Raw genomic sequence first — 16,161 nt, forward strand, 5'->3', positions numbered from 1 at the left:
GCCAGAATCCTCAAAAAAAAACTGGCAGAACCTACCTACAGCATTGAAAAAAGGGCTGGCAGTCAATGTGTTAACTTAAACTGATCAAATTTGATGAAGACTGCAGAAACAGCAGCCGAAACATGTCAGGTACAAACATTGCCTAGCTGGCCTTTATCCACCTTATTTTTGAATGCCCCACTGTAAAAAATACTTGTGGGAACAAGGTCCGGTTTAACGTGACTCATTGTTGCAGCTTGCCATTTCCTTTGTTATACTCTGGCTGCAGACCCGAATTATAAACCGGAAGTTGGAGTCCGTTATAAAAGTTATAAATATAGTCACGTTATAAACAACTAACCAACGCTGCGGGTCCGTATGGAAACATAAGTTAAAACAGTGTAAAAATTACACCGGAAGCGGAAGAAGCACCCATCAGGCATCATGGCAGCTAGAAATAAGGTGGATAGATGAACTATTCTATGAACTGTTCTTCTAATGTTAGGCTATATATGTTAGCTAGCTACTGATCCTGTTGGCAACTGTAGGCCTACAGTAAGTGCAACATTACATTTCAAATGTACGTATGTTTAAGCCTTTACCACACAGGTGGTTTTATTTAATGCCAGGCTTGGAAATATAACTTTTGTGGGGGGTTTTAGGATTATAGACAATAAATGCTGTGTAGCATGCTGCTACATTGATGTTGAGCCCAGATAGCATCTCAGACAAATCTTGCCCATGTATCCTATGCAGAATCCTGAATACCGAGGTTTTCCATTGCATTTTTCCTAGTAGGAAGTCGGAATTTTCAACATCCCTGTTGGACTTAGTACACATAATGACCAATTAACCACAAGACTGTTATAGTAATATTGACACGAATGTTATCTGTAACAGATTTTTAAGTGTGACAGTTGAAGTAGGCTATATTTACTGTGAACTGTAATTGCTTTCTGAGATTTATTTTCTCTTTAAACTGCAAGGTATTTAATGCTTGAACGGTCATATGATTACATTTAGATTGGCGGATCTTATTATTCTCATTATCTTTTTGCTTTCGGCCAAGCTCAGGAGAATGGCAGAGAGAAACGAGTCAATGTACAGGCACGTTGTTTAAATTTAATCTGACTCTCCTTTTCCATGACTTTTAATGTAAAAAATGCTAATTGTTCATGAATGTCACAAAAAATATGTCACAAGCCTTTTATAAGTGCCGTCTATGTAAATCCACCTACAAAGAAAGGGTTGCCATGGGAGGGTTACTATGTACTACTAAGTACTATGGGTACTGGATATATGTTTATATGTACCACTACCCACCTCTTGGTAAAGTACCTAATAGTAGGCCTACCCTATAGATGCAATTTGTCTTCACATACTACATTTTTTGGGAAGTATTGTACTTGTGTGTGATATAGAAGGCCTCAAGTGTGCGTGCTCTGATTACTTTCAAGAGTGACATTCAAGACGGTAGCCTTGGCATGATAGAAAATCCCTCTGAAGAGAGCACACTCGAGGTCTTAAGAGTTGAAACCTGAAGCAATGTAATAAAAACTTGACGGCATTCCACACTGTCTCACTCCCCTCTTTCTTTCTACCTTTACTTATTCTTTCTTTCTTTCAATCTCCATCTTTCTCCCCTCTCACTCCTCTATGTTGAGCCCTCCTCTCTCCTATGTCCTCTCCTTATCCCCTCTCCTATGTCCTCTCCTTATCCCCTCTCTTCTGCCTTGCTTCCTGTTGCGTCTCCTCCTCTCTGTCCTTGCCGTTCAGATGCAATGGGTGGCGGCTCGGGCCTGGGCACCAGTGCCATTGTGGGGATACTGATGGTGGTGTTCTTCCTGCTGCTGCTGGGCGTGGACGTCACCTGCTACTTCCTCAACAAGTGCGGCCTCCTCATGTGCATCGCCGTCAACTTCTGCGGAAAGGCCGGCCCGGGTGCCAAGAACAAGGACATCGAGGAGGGCAAGGCAGCATTCACGTAAGTTAGCATGGCCTTTTGACCTGTGACAGCTTATAACTTATTAGTGATGTAATGTTAAATACAAAGGAGGGGAAACCTTCTTTCCATGAGCATCATCAAGTCAAGTCAAGTCAAGTTTATTTGTATAGCACATTTCATACACAGAGGCAATTCAAAGTGCTTCACATAAAATGGTTGACAGGAAAAGAAAAGAAAAGAAGAGAATAAAATGGACATTTAATCCATCAAGGAAGGACATCATCAAGGAAACAACCACTGATATGAACAAAAATTAAGCAGGAACAGTAACTGAGTGCTGTGGAATGGGAGCACAAGCACATCTATGTTCCCTCAGTCCTATGTTCCCTCAACCCTATATTCCCTCAGTCCTATGTTCCCTCAACCCTATATTCCCTCAGTCCTATGTTCCCTCAACCCTATGTTCCCTCAGTCCTATGTTCCCTCAACCCTATGTTCCCTCAGTCCTATGTTCCCTCAACCCTATGTTCCCTCAGTCCTATGTTCCCTCAATTGTATGTTCCCTCACTCAGCCCTATGTTCCCTCAGCCCTATGTTCCCTCAGCCCTATGTTCCCTCACTCAGCCCTATGTTCCCTCAGCCCTATATGTTCCCTCAGCCCTATGTTCCGTCAGCCCTATGTTCCGTCAGCCCTATGTTCCCTCACTCAGCCCTATGTTCCCTCAGTCCTATGTTCCCTCACTCAGCCCTATGTTCCGTCAGCCCTATGTTCCCTCACTCAGCCCTATGTTCCCTCACTCAGCCCTATGTTCCCTCACTCAGCCCTATGTTCCCTCACTCAGCCCTATGTTCCCTCACTCAGCCCTATGTTCCCTCACTCAGCCCTATGTTCCCTCAGCCCTATGTTCCCTCAGTCCTATGTTCCCTCACTCAGCCCTATGTTCCCTCACTCAGCCCTATGTTCCATCAGCCCTATGTTCCCTCAGTCCTATGTTCCCTCACTCAGCCCTATGTTCCGTCAGCCCTATGTTCCCTCACTCAGCCCTATGTTCCCTCACTCAGCCCTATGTTCCGTCAGCCCTATGTTCCCTCACTCAGCCCTATGTTCCCTCACTCAGCCCTATGTTCCGTCAGCCCTATGTTCCCTCACTCAGCCCTATGTTCCCTCAGCCCTATGTTTCCTCAGCCTTATGTTCCCTCACTCAGCCCTATGTTCCCTCACTCAGCCCTATGTTCCCTCACTCAGCCCTATGTTCCCTCAGCCCTATGTTCCCTCACTCAGCCCTATGTTCCCTCACTCAGCCCTATGTTCCGTCAGCCCTATGTTCCCTCACTCAGCCCTATGTTCCCTCACTCAGCCCTATGTTCCGTCAGCCCTATGTTCCCTCACTCAGCCCTATGTTCCCTCTGCCCTATGTTTCCTCAGCCTTATGTTCCCTCAGCCTTATGTTCCCTCACTCAGCCCTATGTTCCCTCACTCAGCCCTATGTTCCCTCACTCAGCCCTATGTTCCGTCAGCCCTATGTTCCCTCACTCAGCCCTATGTTCCCTCAGCCCTATGTTTCCTCAGCCTTATGTTCCCTCACTCAGCCCTATGTTCCCTCACTCAGCCCTATGTTCCCTCACTCAGCCCTATGTTTCCTCAGCCTTATGTTCCCTCACTCAGCCCTATGTTCCCTCAGTCCTATGTTCCCTCACTCAGCCATATGTTCCCTCAGTCCTATGTTCCCTCCCTCAGCCCTATGTTCCATCAGCCCTATGTTCCCTCAGCCCTATGTTCCCTCACTCAGCCTATGTTTCCTCAGCCTTATGTTCCCTCAGCCCTATGTTCCCTCAGCCCTATGTTCCCTCACTCAGCCCTATGTTCCCTCAGCCCTATGTTCCCTCACTCAGCCCTATGTTCCCTCAGCCCTATGTTCCCTCACTCAGCCCTATGTTCCCTCAGTCCTATGTTCCCTCACTCAGCCCTATGTTCCCTCAGTCCTATATTTCCTCAGCCTTATGTTCCCTCAACCATATGTTCCCTTTGATCAGTAACTAACATAATATTTATTTTCCCAGGATGCCAAATGCATGACCCGCCCTACTCTGCCTCTGATTGGGTTACCCTGATATTCGACCCTAACCGTAACCAATAATCACTCCTCATGCCTAGCCAATCATGACTCGCCATGCTTAAATGTAACCCAATCAATGGCAGAGTAGGGCGCATCATGCCCTCGCCGTCCTAGGAAAAGAAATTCTGCGTACCTACCCTTAACATTTATTTATCCAAACAGTTCATTTTATGTTAGTGTGAGCCGAATTAAAACGGTTTTCATTCTGTCATACATTAACCCATTTCTCATTGCATAGGCTCTGACATTCAAAACACAACATCAGAAAGGAATATTTTATTTACGTTAATCAGCCTGTTTTGATTGGTGGCTGATTGATTGGTGTGTGTGTGTGTGTGTGTGTGTGTGTGTGTGTGTGTGTGTGTGTGTGTGTGTGTGTGTGTGTGAGAGAGAGAGAGCTGTATCAATAATTGAATGTTAGTGGTGACTCTGTTGCCTTCTGACAACAGGAAAGATGAATCTAAGGAGCCCATTGTGGAGGTGAGGGCGGAGAAGGAACACAGCCCCAACCAAGAAGGAGGGGGTCCCACTGAGCCCAATGAGACCACCCCTTTGACAGAACCTGAGTGAGTACCCCACCATCACAGGAACACACCACTTGCCCAACCTGGGGTTTGTCCTGGGCTTGGGCCTATAACTTCGGACAGACCCCAACTGTTATTACTCTCTCGTGGGAGTTATGGGATAATACTGGTACAGAGTTGGCAGTTAATTTAAATCACTACAGTAAAATAACTTGTATGACAGGTTCAAACTCTTAGGGCCCTATCTTCGTACGGCGCTATCGTTTGCGCTGCCGTTTGCGCGCCTCTTATTGCTATCTTCCCTGCGTCTTAAGCTATCGTCTGCCTCCACTGTCCAGTTTTGCGCTGGGGTCTAAGCGCAGACACAGAAGTACGCGTTCCCAGGCGTGTCCGTGGGCCTCTAGCCTATCATCTGTCTCGCGCAAGTGTCATTTAGCGCTGTCGGGAAGATACCATCGGTATGTTCCGAGCGCAAAGAGAGGTTTGGGCGTTGCCCGTTCCAAAAATGTATTAGAAAAAGGGGCCTTGGGTGCTCTCAATTTTAACGGCAGCAAATAGCTGGTCTTAGCGCAAACAACCCCACTACGCCAGACGTACGCCTGAGCGCACACAGTATTCTCCGTGCAGTGCAGGAAATCCTTGCTTGGATACATTACGCACGGCATGGATGTCTCTCTCTATCTCCAACACTTCGCGCACGCAGACACTCTTCCCTCCTCAGAATGCCACATTGATTTTCAACTATAGCCTACATTGCAGAAAAAACACATCTTGATTTAAAAATGAGAATTTGTTTGTCTGGTTTTATTAGGCTACATAATTCCCGACCATACAGGTCTGTGGTGTAACATTACACCACAGTTATTATTATTGTAACATACTTTAGGTAGGAGAGGGTAGGAGAAAATAAAAAGCAAATGTTGATCTTTTCCAACCATTATACGTTTAATAGCACCGCAATAGCCCTCTCCACTTCCCTCGTCGGGAGGAGAGAAAGAGAGACACACGGGGCATACTGCCTCACCGCGTAATAGCTAGTAACCTATAGGCCTAGCTACTGCAAAAGTTAACTGTTGAAAATTCGATGTGTGGTTTTGTCACGAGTAGCCTACAGTGAAGTCCCTCTCGCCATCAAACAGACAGTGACGGAAGCATGTGTCTTTATGTGCGCCAAGGGGAGAATGACGGACTAAATTGGTGGGATTCGATGTATATATATTAATAGAAACGAATAGAAAATAGCTGATTAATAAAATGTGTGCTGGTGGAACGAAATTCAACTTCAAATAGAGCAGCATCACTCATCGCGGCTCTCAGTACACTGCAAAATTACGCATGCAGTATACCCCCGCAGTGGAGATGCAGGAGAAGAGAGCCCGAAAAGGGATAAGCATACGTCCATACAGACGTTTGGGCAGCAGCCCTTTTTCAGCGTGTGAAATGGCAATAATACACAGGTGATTCACAGGTGGGCATGAGCACGTTATTTGATTTCTATGCACGACAGCCTCACATCTCTCTCTCTCTCTCTCTACCTCTCCCCATCAAGGCTATCTTTTCTCTCTCCCTCTTTCTCTCTCTCACTCTAGTCCCTCGCAGTGAGGAGGAATCTGGGCATGACCACACCTCCACAATGCTTTTGGGCATAAACACGCCTATACGGAGATGTGCGCCGAGATGACGTGAAGCGCAGCGGGCTGACACGCCCACAATTAGGGCTTTGCGCGGCGCTATTCCAGCGCAAAACGGGCGCTAACGCAAAATGACCGCCGTTGGGAAGATAGGGCCCTTAGTCATCTTAATCCTACAGGGTTCCCATGGGTCCTTGAAATCCTTGAAAGTTTGTGAATTTGAGATTTAACAAAAAAGTAACATTGCTAAATAGGCTACATTCCACTGTCTGCATGTAGTCTGCCGTCACTATAACACAGCACAGTGGAGAAGTGTTCACACATTCAAGCCTCTCTCTCTCTCTCTCTCTCTCTCTCTCGCGCGCGCTCTCTCTCTCTCTCTCTCTCTCTCTCTCTCTCTCTCGCTCTCTCTCTCTCTCTCTCGCTCTCTCTCTCTCTCTCTCTCTCGCTCTCTCTCTCTCTCTCTCTCTCTCTCTCTCTCTCTGTCTCTCTCTAATTGTTGTATGTGAGCTTCTGCAAAGCATATATCCCACTATAAAAATTCTCAGTGTTGTAACAGTAATTAACCTTGATCTGTGTCTCAAACTATGCCATATTGACTCATTGAAATTGAGGAAATCTGGCCTTTAACTCATTGAGTGCCAGCCACTTTTGGAGAACGGACGCTCCCAGTGCCAGAGTTTCAGAGCGTTTTCAGTGATTTCTCGAGGCCCACAGAATATTGTGTGATATTACTATGTAAACACCGAACACGCACAAAGAACGATGAGACTCTATTGTATCAGCAGCAAAAAAAAGTTTATTGATATCATTTTCCGTTCTTTAGTTATCAGCCGGAGAAGATAGGTCAAAAACAGCAAAAACAGGCGTTTCCATCTAGAAAGCTGAGATATTGAGCCTTTTGTGAAATTAAGCATTTCAAGCAAATCACTGACTCTGAAACTAATATTTTCTGACCTGAAACATCTGAACAGTAATTTCCTTCAATATAACAGCACCCCCACCCCCCTCAACTCCAAACTCCTCCTCCGTGGGTGTGTCTCTGGTGGCTTTGCTCGCTCTGCTGCTTGTCAGGCGAGTCTCTGCTGCTTGCGGATCCACGTTCGGATGGCCGCCGCTCGTCGGGGGAGTCTGGATCGGGCTCGCTCGTTTCTGGGGTTTCGGTTGTGAGCTGGGATGAAGCTGCGTCCGTTTCTGGGCTCTCTGCTGCGCGTTTCAAAGTGTGCTGCACCCAGAGTCTATTTTCGGAGCCCCCCACCGTTGTGCGCCGGCTCCCAGCGCGACAGCGAAAAGCCAAACCATTCAATGGTTTCATCACGGCTTTTTCTGCTGTTTTTACTCAACTTTCTCTAATCTGGAGAGCACTGTCGCCACCTAATGGGTCGGTAAAATAGGTTATACACATTCAACATGCCCCAAAATTTTACAGGAGATGTATTAGGCATTGATCCACGTCCCACCGTCAAAAAACGCAATTGACGAACATACTCGTCCTTGGCACTCTACGTACGCTACTAAACGAATTGACGAACATACTCGTCCTTGGCACTCAATGAGTTAAAGTCGAGCTGAACCCAAAAATGTTTTTATTTTATTTTTTTATTTTAGTTCAAATACCTAGGTATTCAGTGCAAAAATCTAATTTCTTTAGTTTTTCACACTTTTCACATCAAAAGTTAATTTTTCAAGATTTCATTCATAACAGTAATCTACAGTTTGCTGACGTCACCTAGTACTATCACATTTCTACACCATTTCAACCAATCAGATCACGACATGGCAGCTGTCAATCAAATCTTCATTTCAGGATAATTTTCTCTTCCAAATGAAGGGGGAAATGGCGCCTAGTGCCTGTCATCTGGCAGAATTTCTAGCCCATAAACTAACTACTAACTTGACCAATTATGCAAACTAAATCAAACGGTAATGTCTAAGAATGCAAAGAAATGTAACTGGCTCATTAAAACTCGCATTCCAGGAATATTATTTACCGCAATAGCGACAATGGCGCGCGCCTCAGAGAGCCTGGTTGTCAGGGGGTCGCACCTCGGAGATTCCAGGCCAACGGGCTGCACTCTCCGCTCGGCAACATGAAGGCAGCTGGCTGCCTGCGGCTCGCTGAGCTCCACTCAGCCACTAACCTCGTGTCAGCAGGCTCTTCCCGAGGAGAGCGCCACAACACGCTGAATCCCACTCGATTTGGAGGCGGAACACGCCAGGATTGGCCAAAGCCCAATCCAGTCCTCAGAATTGTCAAATAAAATAATCGACATGCTACTCTGACCCGCCTCTCAACCTGTCATCTCAGACAAGTTATCATTTCAGTCTGAAACGGACTCCGACACACGCGACGAACGGGTTCAGTTCGACTTTAAAGTCCTTGAAAAGTCCTCGAATTTGATGTTTAAGAAGGTGCGGGAACCCTGATCCTAAAACTCTGATCTCCTGTCGTTTTTTAGTTTGCCATATTATTTGTGATAGTTTTGTGTGCACCCCTCACTCCACAAAGATGTTGTGTAGAGTTTCCTTTGACACTGCACATAGAACTCACTGTGTTTCTGCCTTGACCCTTGACCCTTGACCTTCACACCCCCTCTACCCCTTTATCTCTCCTGTTGCCCTTTTCTTTCTTTCCTCACTTTCCCGGTGGCTCTGTGTCCGCTCCCTGCCTCCCCGCCTCCCCTCTCCTCTCCTCTCCTGCTTCTCCTCCTCCTCCTCCTCACCAAACAGGCCTGCCACTGCAGACACCGCCTCCACAGATGGGCCACAGAGCCAGCGTGACCCAGTCAAAGCCCCTGACAGCACCCAGAATAAGGACTTACAAATAGACGGCCTGACCAAGGATGTGCCCAATGCGCTCGCTACAGACTCGACCACACCAGGCCAAGACGAGTATGAACACCTCCATTCCCCCACTCCTCAAATTGTTTGTTCTGCCCTGTTACCATTCCAATAGTCCACTAGCATACCATGTATAAAGGAAAAATCCACCCTACAATGCTTTAAAAAAAAAAGCTATTGGCAATGTATCTTGCATTTCCGGACGTATTTTTCGTGTTTGGTGATATATTTGTCTAATTCTAAAAAACTAATAGATGATGTGACTATTTCCAGCACGGCTCTAATGGAGTTTTATAACAGAAAAAGTATCTATAAAACATCAACTCCACCAGTCCCTCAGAATAAAAGAGCAGGGCCAAGTTAGGTTAAGATTTCCTTTAGAGTCAGAGAGTTAAAGTGTCCATAAAATAGAATCGGCCGAACAAAACACCCTTAAATCTTCTCTATTAGGTTCAACATTTTAAGGAAAACATAAGCACAAGATTTAAGGGTGTTTTTGTGCAGCAGATTCTATTTTATGGACACCTTAACTATCTGAGTCTAAGGGAAATCTTAACCTAAGGTGCTTTGTGCTTGTGCAACTGGGCCTAGGGCTTTTGCAGAGAGATCCATTGTAGAAGAGGCAGTTCTGTGAGTAAGGGATACAGCTACCATCACAGGCACTCCCAAATATTCACCAAAAGGTTCGAGTCCGATCTGGGAAACATTAGGTACTGTAGTCACTCACTCAAGTAGAAGTAGACAAGGCAGGTTCAGGGAAAGTGGGTCGTCCAACACAGAAAATCACAACACATGATCACAAAATGCAAAACTCATTGCATTGAACATTCAAATATCTAACCGTAGTTATAGCGTTAGAGTAGCCTGCAGGGCCGGCCCTAGTCATATTGGTGCCCCAGGCGAGATTTGATTTGGCTAGATTTTAAAGTTACGAGCCAATTCATTTCCACTAGCCAAAATGTTTTTCTTGAAATAAACCAGAATATGAGTGCCACTGGGTTAATATAAGCATACGTATCAGTACAAATCAGTTATAGCATAATGAATCTATAAATTACAGTATTTCACTGATCAATTGTGTGATTTCAAATTGTGTGAAAATAAAGAGATTTTTATTTATATGTAAATTGATAGCAGGGGAGCACTTCAAGTGTGTCACTGGTATCTGGGCCTGACTTGTATGTCACTTTATTTTTTTATAAATAATTATGAGGGGGTGCCCTTTTTTCACACTTATGCACCTGGCCCCTAAACTGTCTGTGCACATCTCTGGATCGCAGGCAGGCTCGTTACTTGCACGTTTGAACGCCCACCATCTGCTCTGCTATTTCACTCGCGTCTTTCTCTTCTCCCTCCCTCCCTCCCTCTCTCTCTCTCTCTCCCTCTGTCAATAGTCACAGCTCACAGCTGTATCTGTAAGTTCTTCACAATAAAAATTGTCTGGGTGTTTTGTCAATGAAAGTCCACCTTATATGAATCAGCAGTCATCAGGAAATGTTTAAACAAGGCTCCAGACGACAAAGTGATCAGCATTAAACGCTAGTCTAGCAGATGTCAAACAGAAACTAAACTAAAAAAGAGGAAAACTAAAGCAGCCTAGCCTATACAGCCTTTTAAAAATGTAATTTCCTGGTTCACTTTTGACGGGGAGAAGAGAGAGGGAGAAGAAGGCAGGTGAAGTGATTGTGAAACTCAGACACTCACCACCCACAACGTAGGCTACTCTACTCACCTGCTGCAGCTGTACTGACGCTGCGCCTGGATGCTGTCTGTGACAAACGGCTTGTCCAACATCATATGTCGTGTTCTGCACCATCGCATAATTGCTATTATACCATGGTCTGGGTGAATACTCGATTCTGATTGGCTGCAAGGTGTCCATTAAAAAGTGATATTGTACAGTGATAATGGACACCTAGCTAAATGGTCTGTTCACCGTTCATATCAATGCGCCATAGTTTCATCAGTGTTATCAGGAGAGCAGTTTGAGCTCTATACCCCCGTTAAGGGTTAATATGACAATTTTGGAACTTGAGAAAAAAATTGAGTCGGTCAAAGTAAGTATTTAAATCACCCCTGTGTGCTCAGTTTATCAAAAATAACTCTTATTTACAATTTTGATTTTCGTTTCGGAGATTTTTTAACCTCGCGTCACCAGGCTCTTCTCGGCGAGAAAGAGAAGATTTCCCTCGGCTCGTGCACGAGCAGGGGCGAGAGAGAGAGAGAGAGAGAGAGAGAGAGAGAGAGAGAGAGAGAGAGAGAGAGAGAGAGAGAGAGAGAGAGAGAACTCTCTCTGCATTTCACCACATCAGCAGCACACGCAGGGCGCTGCTCTCTCACTCTCACTTCCTGAAACTCTTCGCTCTTAAATGTTAATATACTTGGCCAATACGTATCTATCATACAAAATAAAGCAAGCTGCCAAACGGTAATGTCTTCATTTAATGTAGAACGCAAAACATCGTTAAACCTGCATTCCTGTAATAAAGTTAACGTTTGAGTCGGCTTTAAAACGGAGCGGGTGGTGGAGGTGGGAGGGACTATTTTATTTCGTGGAAGACTGATTTACAGTATGAATAACAGACATTTAGCCATTTAGATTGCTTTATTTATTACACATGGAAATATAAATGACTGGTCTTATTGTTTTGTTGGCAAGTGACCATGGTATAAGCGGGTTAATGCACTTCGAGGTGTCCATTATCACTTTTTAAGGGACTTCGCGGAGGCAACCATCCTCGGCTTCGCCTCGGACGGTTCACGCCTCCACGTCGTCCCTTAAAAAGTGATAATGGACACCTCGTCGTACATTAACCCTTACATAATAGACATCGGTTCGCGCAAACAGATGCGGGATTCCCGCAATCCTGCGGCCAATTTCAGGCACTGATTGTGCAGAAAAGGAGGGGGCGCCTACCAGCGATTTGTTTGTTTGTTTGTTGTTGTTTTGTGAGGGGCTACAGCGCCCTAGCCGAACTGGCGCCCCAGGCAGGATACTGTTTCGCCTGTAGGGTGAGCCGGCCCTGAGCCTATCCCACAGGCGGAATGTTCCTTTGAGGATGCGTTGTATTGGGCATGCTAAATGGTATGTTAGTATGAACATTGGGATGTAACCAGTGCCTGTCTTCATTCAACCACCATCTCCTCCACCCTCCACTCGTTTGTCTATTCACATGGGCTCAGTTCTCTTTTGACTCTCTACCACCTCCTTCTGTCTCACTAATGTCACTGCTTTGATCAGTTGGATTATTACGGGTGACACATTTTGAATGGCACAAATCTTGTCACTCAAGTTATGTTTTCCCTCAACAACCTCTACACCACCAAACACAGCATCACCCCCCATCCCTGTCATTTTGCTCCAGAATTATGCCAATTTCAAATAAGCGGTCAAAAGAACCCGCATGTCCCTTTGGACCGTTACCTATACTATGTGAATATCATATTACTATTTAATCAATGTTTTGACAAGAAATAAGTGAATTGCCATCTCAGTATTCCTGCAGACATTCTCCAAAGCTGTAGCTTTGTCCCAGATGTTCATAGCCTACTGATAGGAAGGAAAGTTGTGTTCAGTGGTGGTATGACGGGTTACTGTTTTGAGTTTTGCTGTCAGTTGTTCTCTTGCAGATGTCTGACACCCCTATGAGCAAGCTATCTGGCCAAAGATATATTATAGAAGCTTACTGACAATCACTCCATCTCATACTTGACTTTTCACTCGGAGGAGCAGAAGATGAAGAAGACGTCAGTGATGAATTATGGGTAGTTGAGGCCATGTTGGGAGTGGGCTTTGTAGTGGCTATTTGTCCTTTGTTAAACAAGAAAAAATAAAGAAAAAACTAAACATGTTCAAAATCAAAGCCACTGAGGCACCAGGAATTAATCATATCTTACGCAGGGAAAATAAGTCAATTGTCCAGGCAGGCATAGCGTTTCTGTTGATTTATTCACCATTTTCCAAGCAAACAGACAAACAAAAGTTTGCCGCCTCTCTTGCCCTGGTAAAAAACCATAAACCCCTCCCGGTGCCTTGACTGAGTCTACCTGTATGCCCATATAAGTAAGTTCACCTGAGTGCGCCCCAGCTGCCAGCACCTTCAAAATAAAAGCTTAATAAGTGCTCAAATTAACCAAATAATTATACTAATACTAATCAACTCAATTTAGCAATATTATTCTACAAAAAATAAATGTTTATTATTAAATACCACCAAAACAACCAATAGCTCCAACAGGCGGCTCTTGTTCAGTAGCACCTTGATGAAACCAGACTTGTCATTTGAGAGATTTGTCATCATAACTGTGACGGGATTGAAGCGCAGCTCTCCTGCTGATCTATGCCGTGATTTTTCTTCAGCACCCCGTACAGAAATCTCTTGTCAGGCAACTTGTGGGTTTATTGGTTTTCTGAGCAGCGCTCTTCTCCCAGGACCCCCGTTCTCTAGGGATATGAGATATATCCCTGTAGTGTAAAAACCATTCCCACAAGGATAGATCCCTATTGGTGCAATGTTACATATCATTTGAGCTTAGCCATACAGTGTAAAAAAAAAAGGCTGCATCCATACAGAACTATGAGGCCATTTACAGCTGACGTTAACATGCGTTTTCTGTGATCAGATTGCAATCAGATTGTATTTTATCACTTGAAATGCCAGGTGTAAACGCATTGAAGAAGGATTGCAATCTGATCGGCCAAACCACCTCCGGAGGTGGTCAGGGATGCATTGTGTACACATTGAACACAAGTGTAAATGCAATGTGTCCTCTCAATCTGGATACAGCAACTTTATGCGGATTGAGAGGACAACCATTTCTGCAATCTGATTGCAATCAGATTGCAGAAAATGCATGTTAACGCCAGGTGTAAATGGAATCAGGCTGAAGTGATAAAATACAATCTGATTGCAATCTGATCACAGAAAACGCATGTTAGCGCCAGGTGTAAATGGCCTCTATGTGACCTTCAACAGCTGTTGAAAATACAAGAGCAGCTGATTTGGAGTGAGTGGAAAAATCAAGGGCAAATACTGGGGTTAGTGATAGTGGATGAAGTTGAAGATGGAGTATGAGAATTGTCTCGTGGCTAGTCAACCAAACCAGTGCACCCAGTGGGGGACAGATGGAGACACAGAGGGACAGAGGAGGACACAGGGGGGGCAACACATGGGGACAGGGAACAGAGGAGGACACATTACATTATGTCATTTGGCAGACGCTTTTATCCAAAGCGACTTACAATAACACATTTTTGTCAACAATAGAGAAATCAATTATGCAATATAATCTATGACAGCTGCAACTTTTGAAGGAATAGAGTGGTAAAGTTTTTTTTTGAGAGAGAGAAAGATGTTAGTTCAAGAAGGGCCCAGGTGGAGCCTGTAAAGGTGTGTTTTTAGTCTTTGCTGAAAGATCGGCAGTGATTTGGCCATCCTGACCGAAGGGGGGAGCTCATTCCACCATTGAGGTGCCAGGGACGAGAAGAGTCGCGATTGGGATGAGCGACTTTTGAGCCCCTGTAGCGGAGGAGGGGCGAGGCGAGATGTTTGAGGGGCAGGGATTGGGGGGCATGTAGGTTTTCTTTGAAGACTGTGTATAGTGGATTAATTAGGGCTGCAATAGATTATGGATGTATCATCTATCAATCTGCATCAAAAACATTACTTAAGAAATTAGATACAATGCAATATCAGGCTTTGAGACTCTGTTGTGGTGCCATTAAAACAACCCCAGTTGCAGCTATACAGGTGGAAATGAATGAAAAACCATTGGAAATCAGGAGAAAACAGTTAGCAATAGTATATTGGGCAAACCTTAAGGGCCATAAGGGGAATCATCCTACACAAAAAGTATTGCAGCCATGTCAAGAGAAGGAGAAAAGACAGTTCAACAGCTTTGGATGGACAATTGGAAAGGTAGTCAATGAGTTAGGGATAGGGGATATAGTAGTAAGCCCCACTGTGCCATACTCAGGTGTTCCACCATGGTTATTTGAGGAGGTTGTGGTTGACTTGAGATTACTGGAACTAAGTAGGAAGAAAGATGGGGAAAAGATAGGTAGGTACCAAGTTAACAGTTATATAGATGGGAAGTATGCAGACTATCTTAAAATATACACAGATGCATCAAAGACAACAAGTAGTAGAGTGGGGGTGGCATTTATAAGTCCAGAATTAAATGTAATGGTGAATAAAAGAGTAACTGACAAATTGTCAGTATATACAGGGGAATTGTTGGCTATTCTTTTAGCACTTAATTGGGTAGAAGAAAAGAAACCGGGTAATGTTTTAGTAGGGTCAGACTCCACTAGTGCATTAGTAAGTATCAAGAATGTACAGTCGGAGGGAAGATTGGATATTGTACTGGAAATATCTCAGGCAATTTACAGAGTCAGCAAAGCAGGAACAATTGTGAAATTTATTTGGGTCCCAGCACATATAGGAGTGGAGGGTAATGAATTATCAGATAAGTATGCGAAAGATGCAACTAGGCAGAAGTAAATATGGTAGTAAGTTATAGTAAGGCAGAAGTTAAAAGTATAGTCAAAGGAGAAATGAAAAAGAAATGGCAGGATGAGTGGAATAAAGAAACTAAAGGTAGGCATTATTACAATATCCAAAAGACAGTAGGAAGAATGAGAAGCATGAGCAGAAATAAAAAAGATGAAGATATCATATCAAGGATGAGATTTGGGCACACTGGGCTTAACAGTACACTTAAGATTATGGGAAAGCATGAGACTGGTAGGTGTGAATATTGCGATAGGCAGGAAACCGTAGAACATGTAATGATTGATTGTCCATACTACCAACAGGAAAGACAGATCCTCAACAACAAATTGGAGAGCAATCGTATCAAGCTGGATTTAAAAGAGATATCCCACTGAGCAAGAATACGTCCAAAGAACGTCATATGAACGTAATTTTTGGACGTCCCAAAGAGCTCCACCGAGGAGCCAGACTGGAAGTTTTTATGACGTCTTTTCATGACGTCTTCTGAACCTCCAAAGTTTGACATCCATAGGATGTCATCAGAATTACTTCTTCTGAACGTCTAATATTAGACGTTCAGAGGATGTCTTCTGAGCGACGTCTTATTAACGTCCAATGTTTGATGTCCAG

At 44.4% G+C, this 16,161-nt stretch overlaps 1 protein-coding gene across 1 annotated transcript in view; it reads left to right on the forward strand.

Moving 5' to 3' along the window:
* Nucleotides 1–9,180, forward strand: part of LOC310799052 (ferroxidase HEPHL1-like) — a gene marked incomplete at its 5' end in the record, with an annotated part of 85,583 nt that extends 76,403 nt beyond the window's left edge. Inside the window, 3 exons of the mRNA XM_083661620.1 lie at nucleotides 1,756–1,963; nucleotides 4,491–4,607; nucleotides 8,927–9,180. Coding sequence (XP_083517746.1) covers nucleotides 1,756–1,963; nucleotides 4,491–4,607; nucleotides 8,927–9,152 — 551 coding nt within the window. The 3' untranslated portion in view covers nucleotides 9,153–9,180. The remainder of the gene's footprint in view (nucleotides 1–1,755; nucleotides 1,964–4,490; nucleotides 4,608–8,926) is intronic.
* Between the last annotated feature and the right edge of the window lie 6,981 nt (nucleotides 9,181–16,161).

The sequence above is a fragment of the Poromitra crassiceps genome, assembly GCF_964638095.1.
Source record: "Poromitra crassiceps genome assembly, chromosome: 27".
NCBI lineage: Eukaryota > Metazoa > Chordata > Actinopteri > Beryciformes > Melamphaidae > Poromitra > Poromitra crassiceps.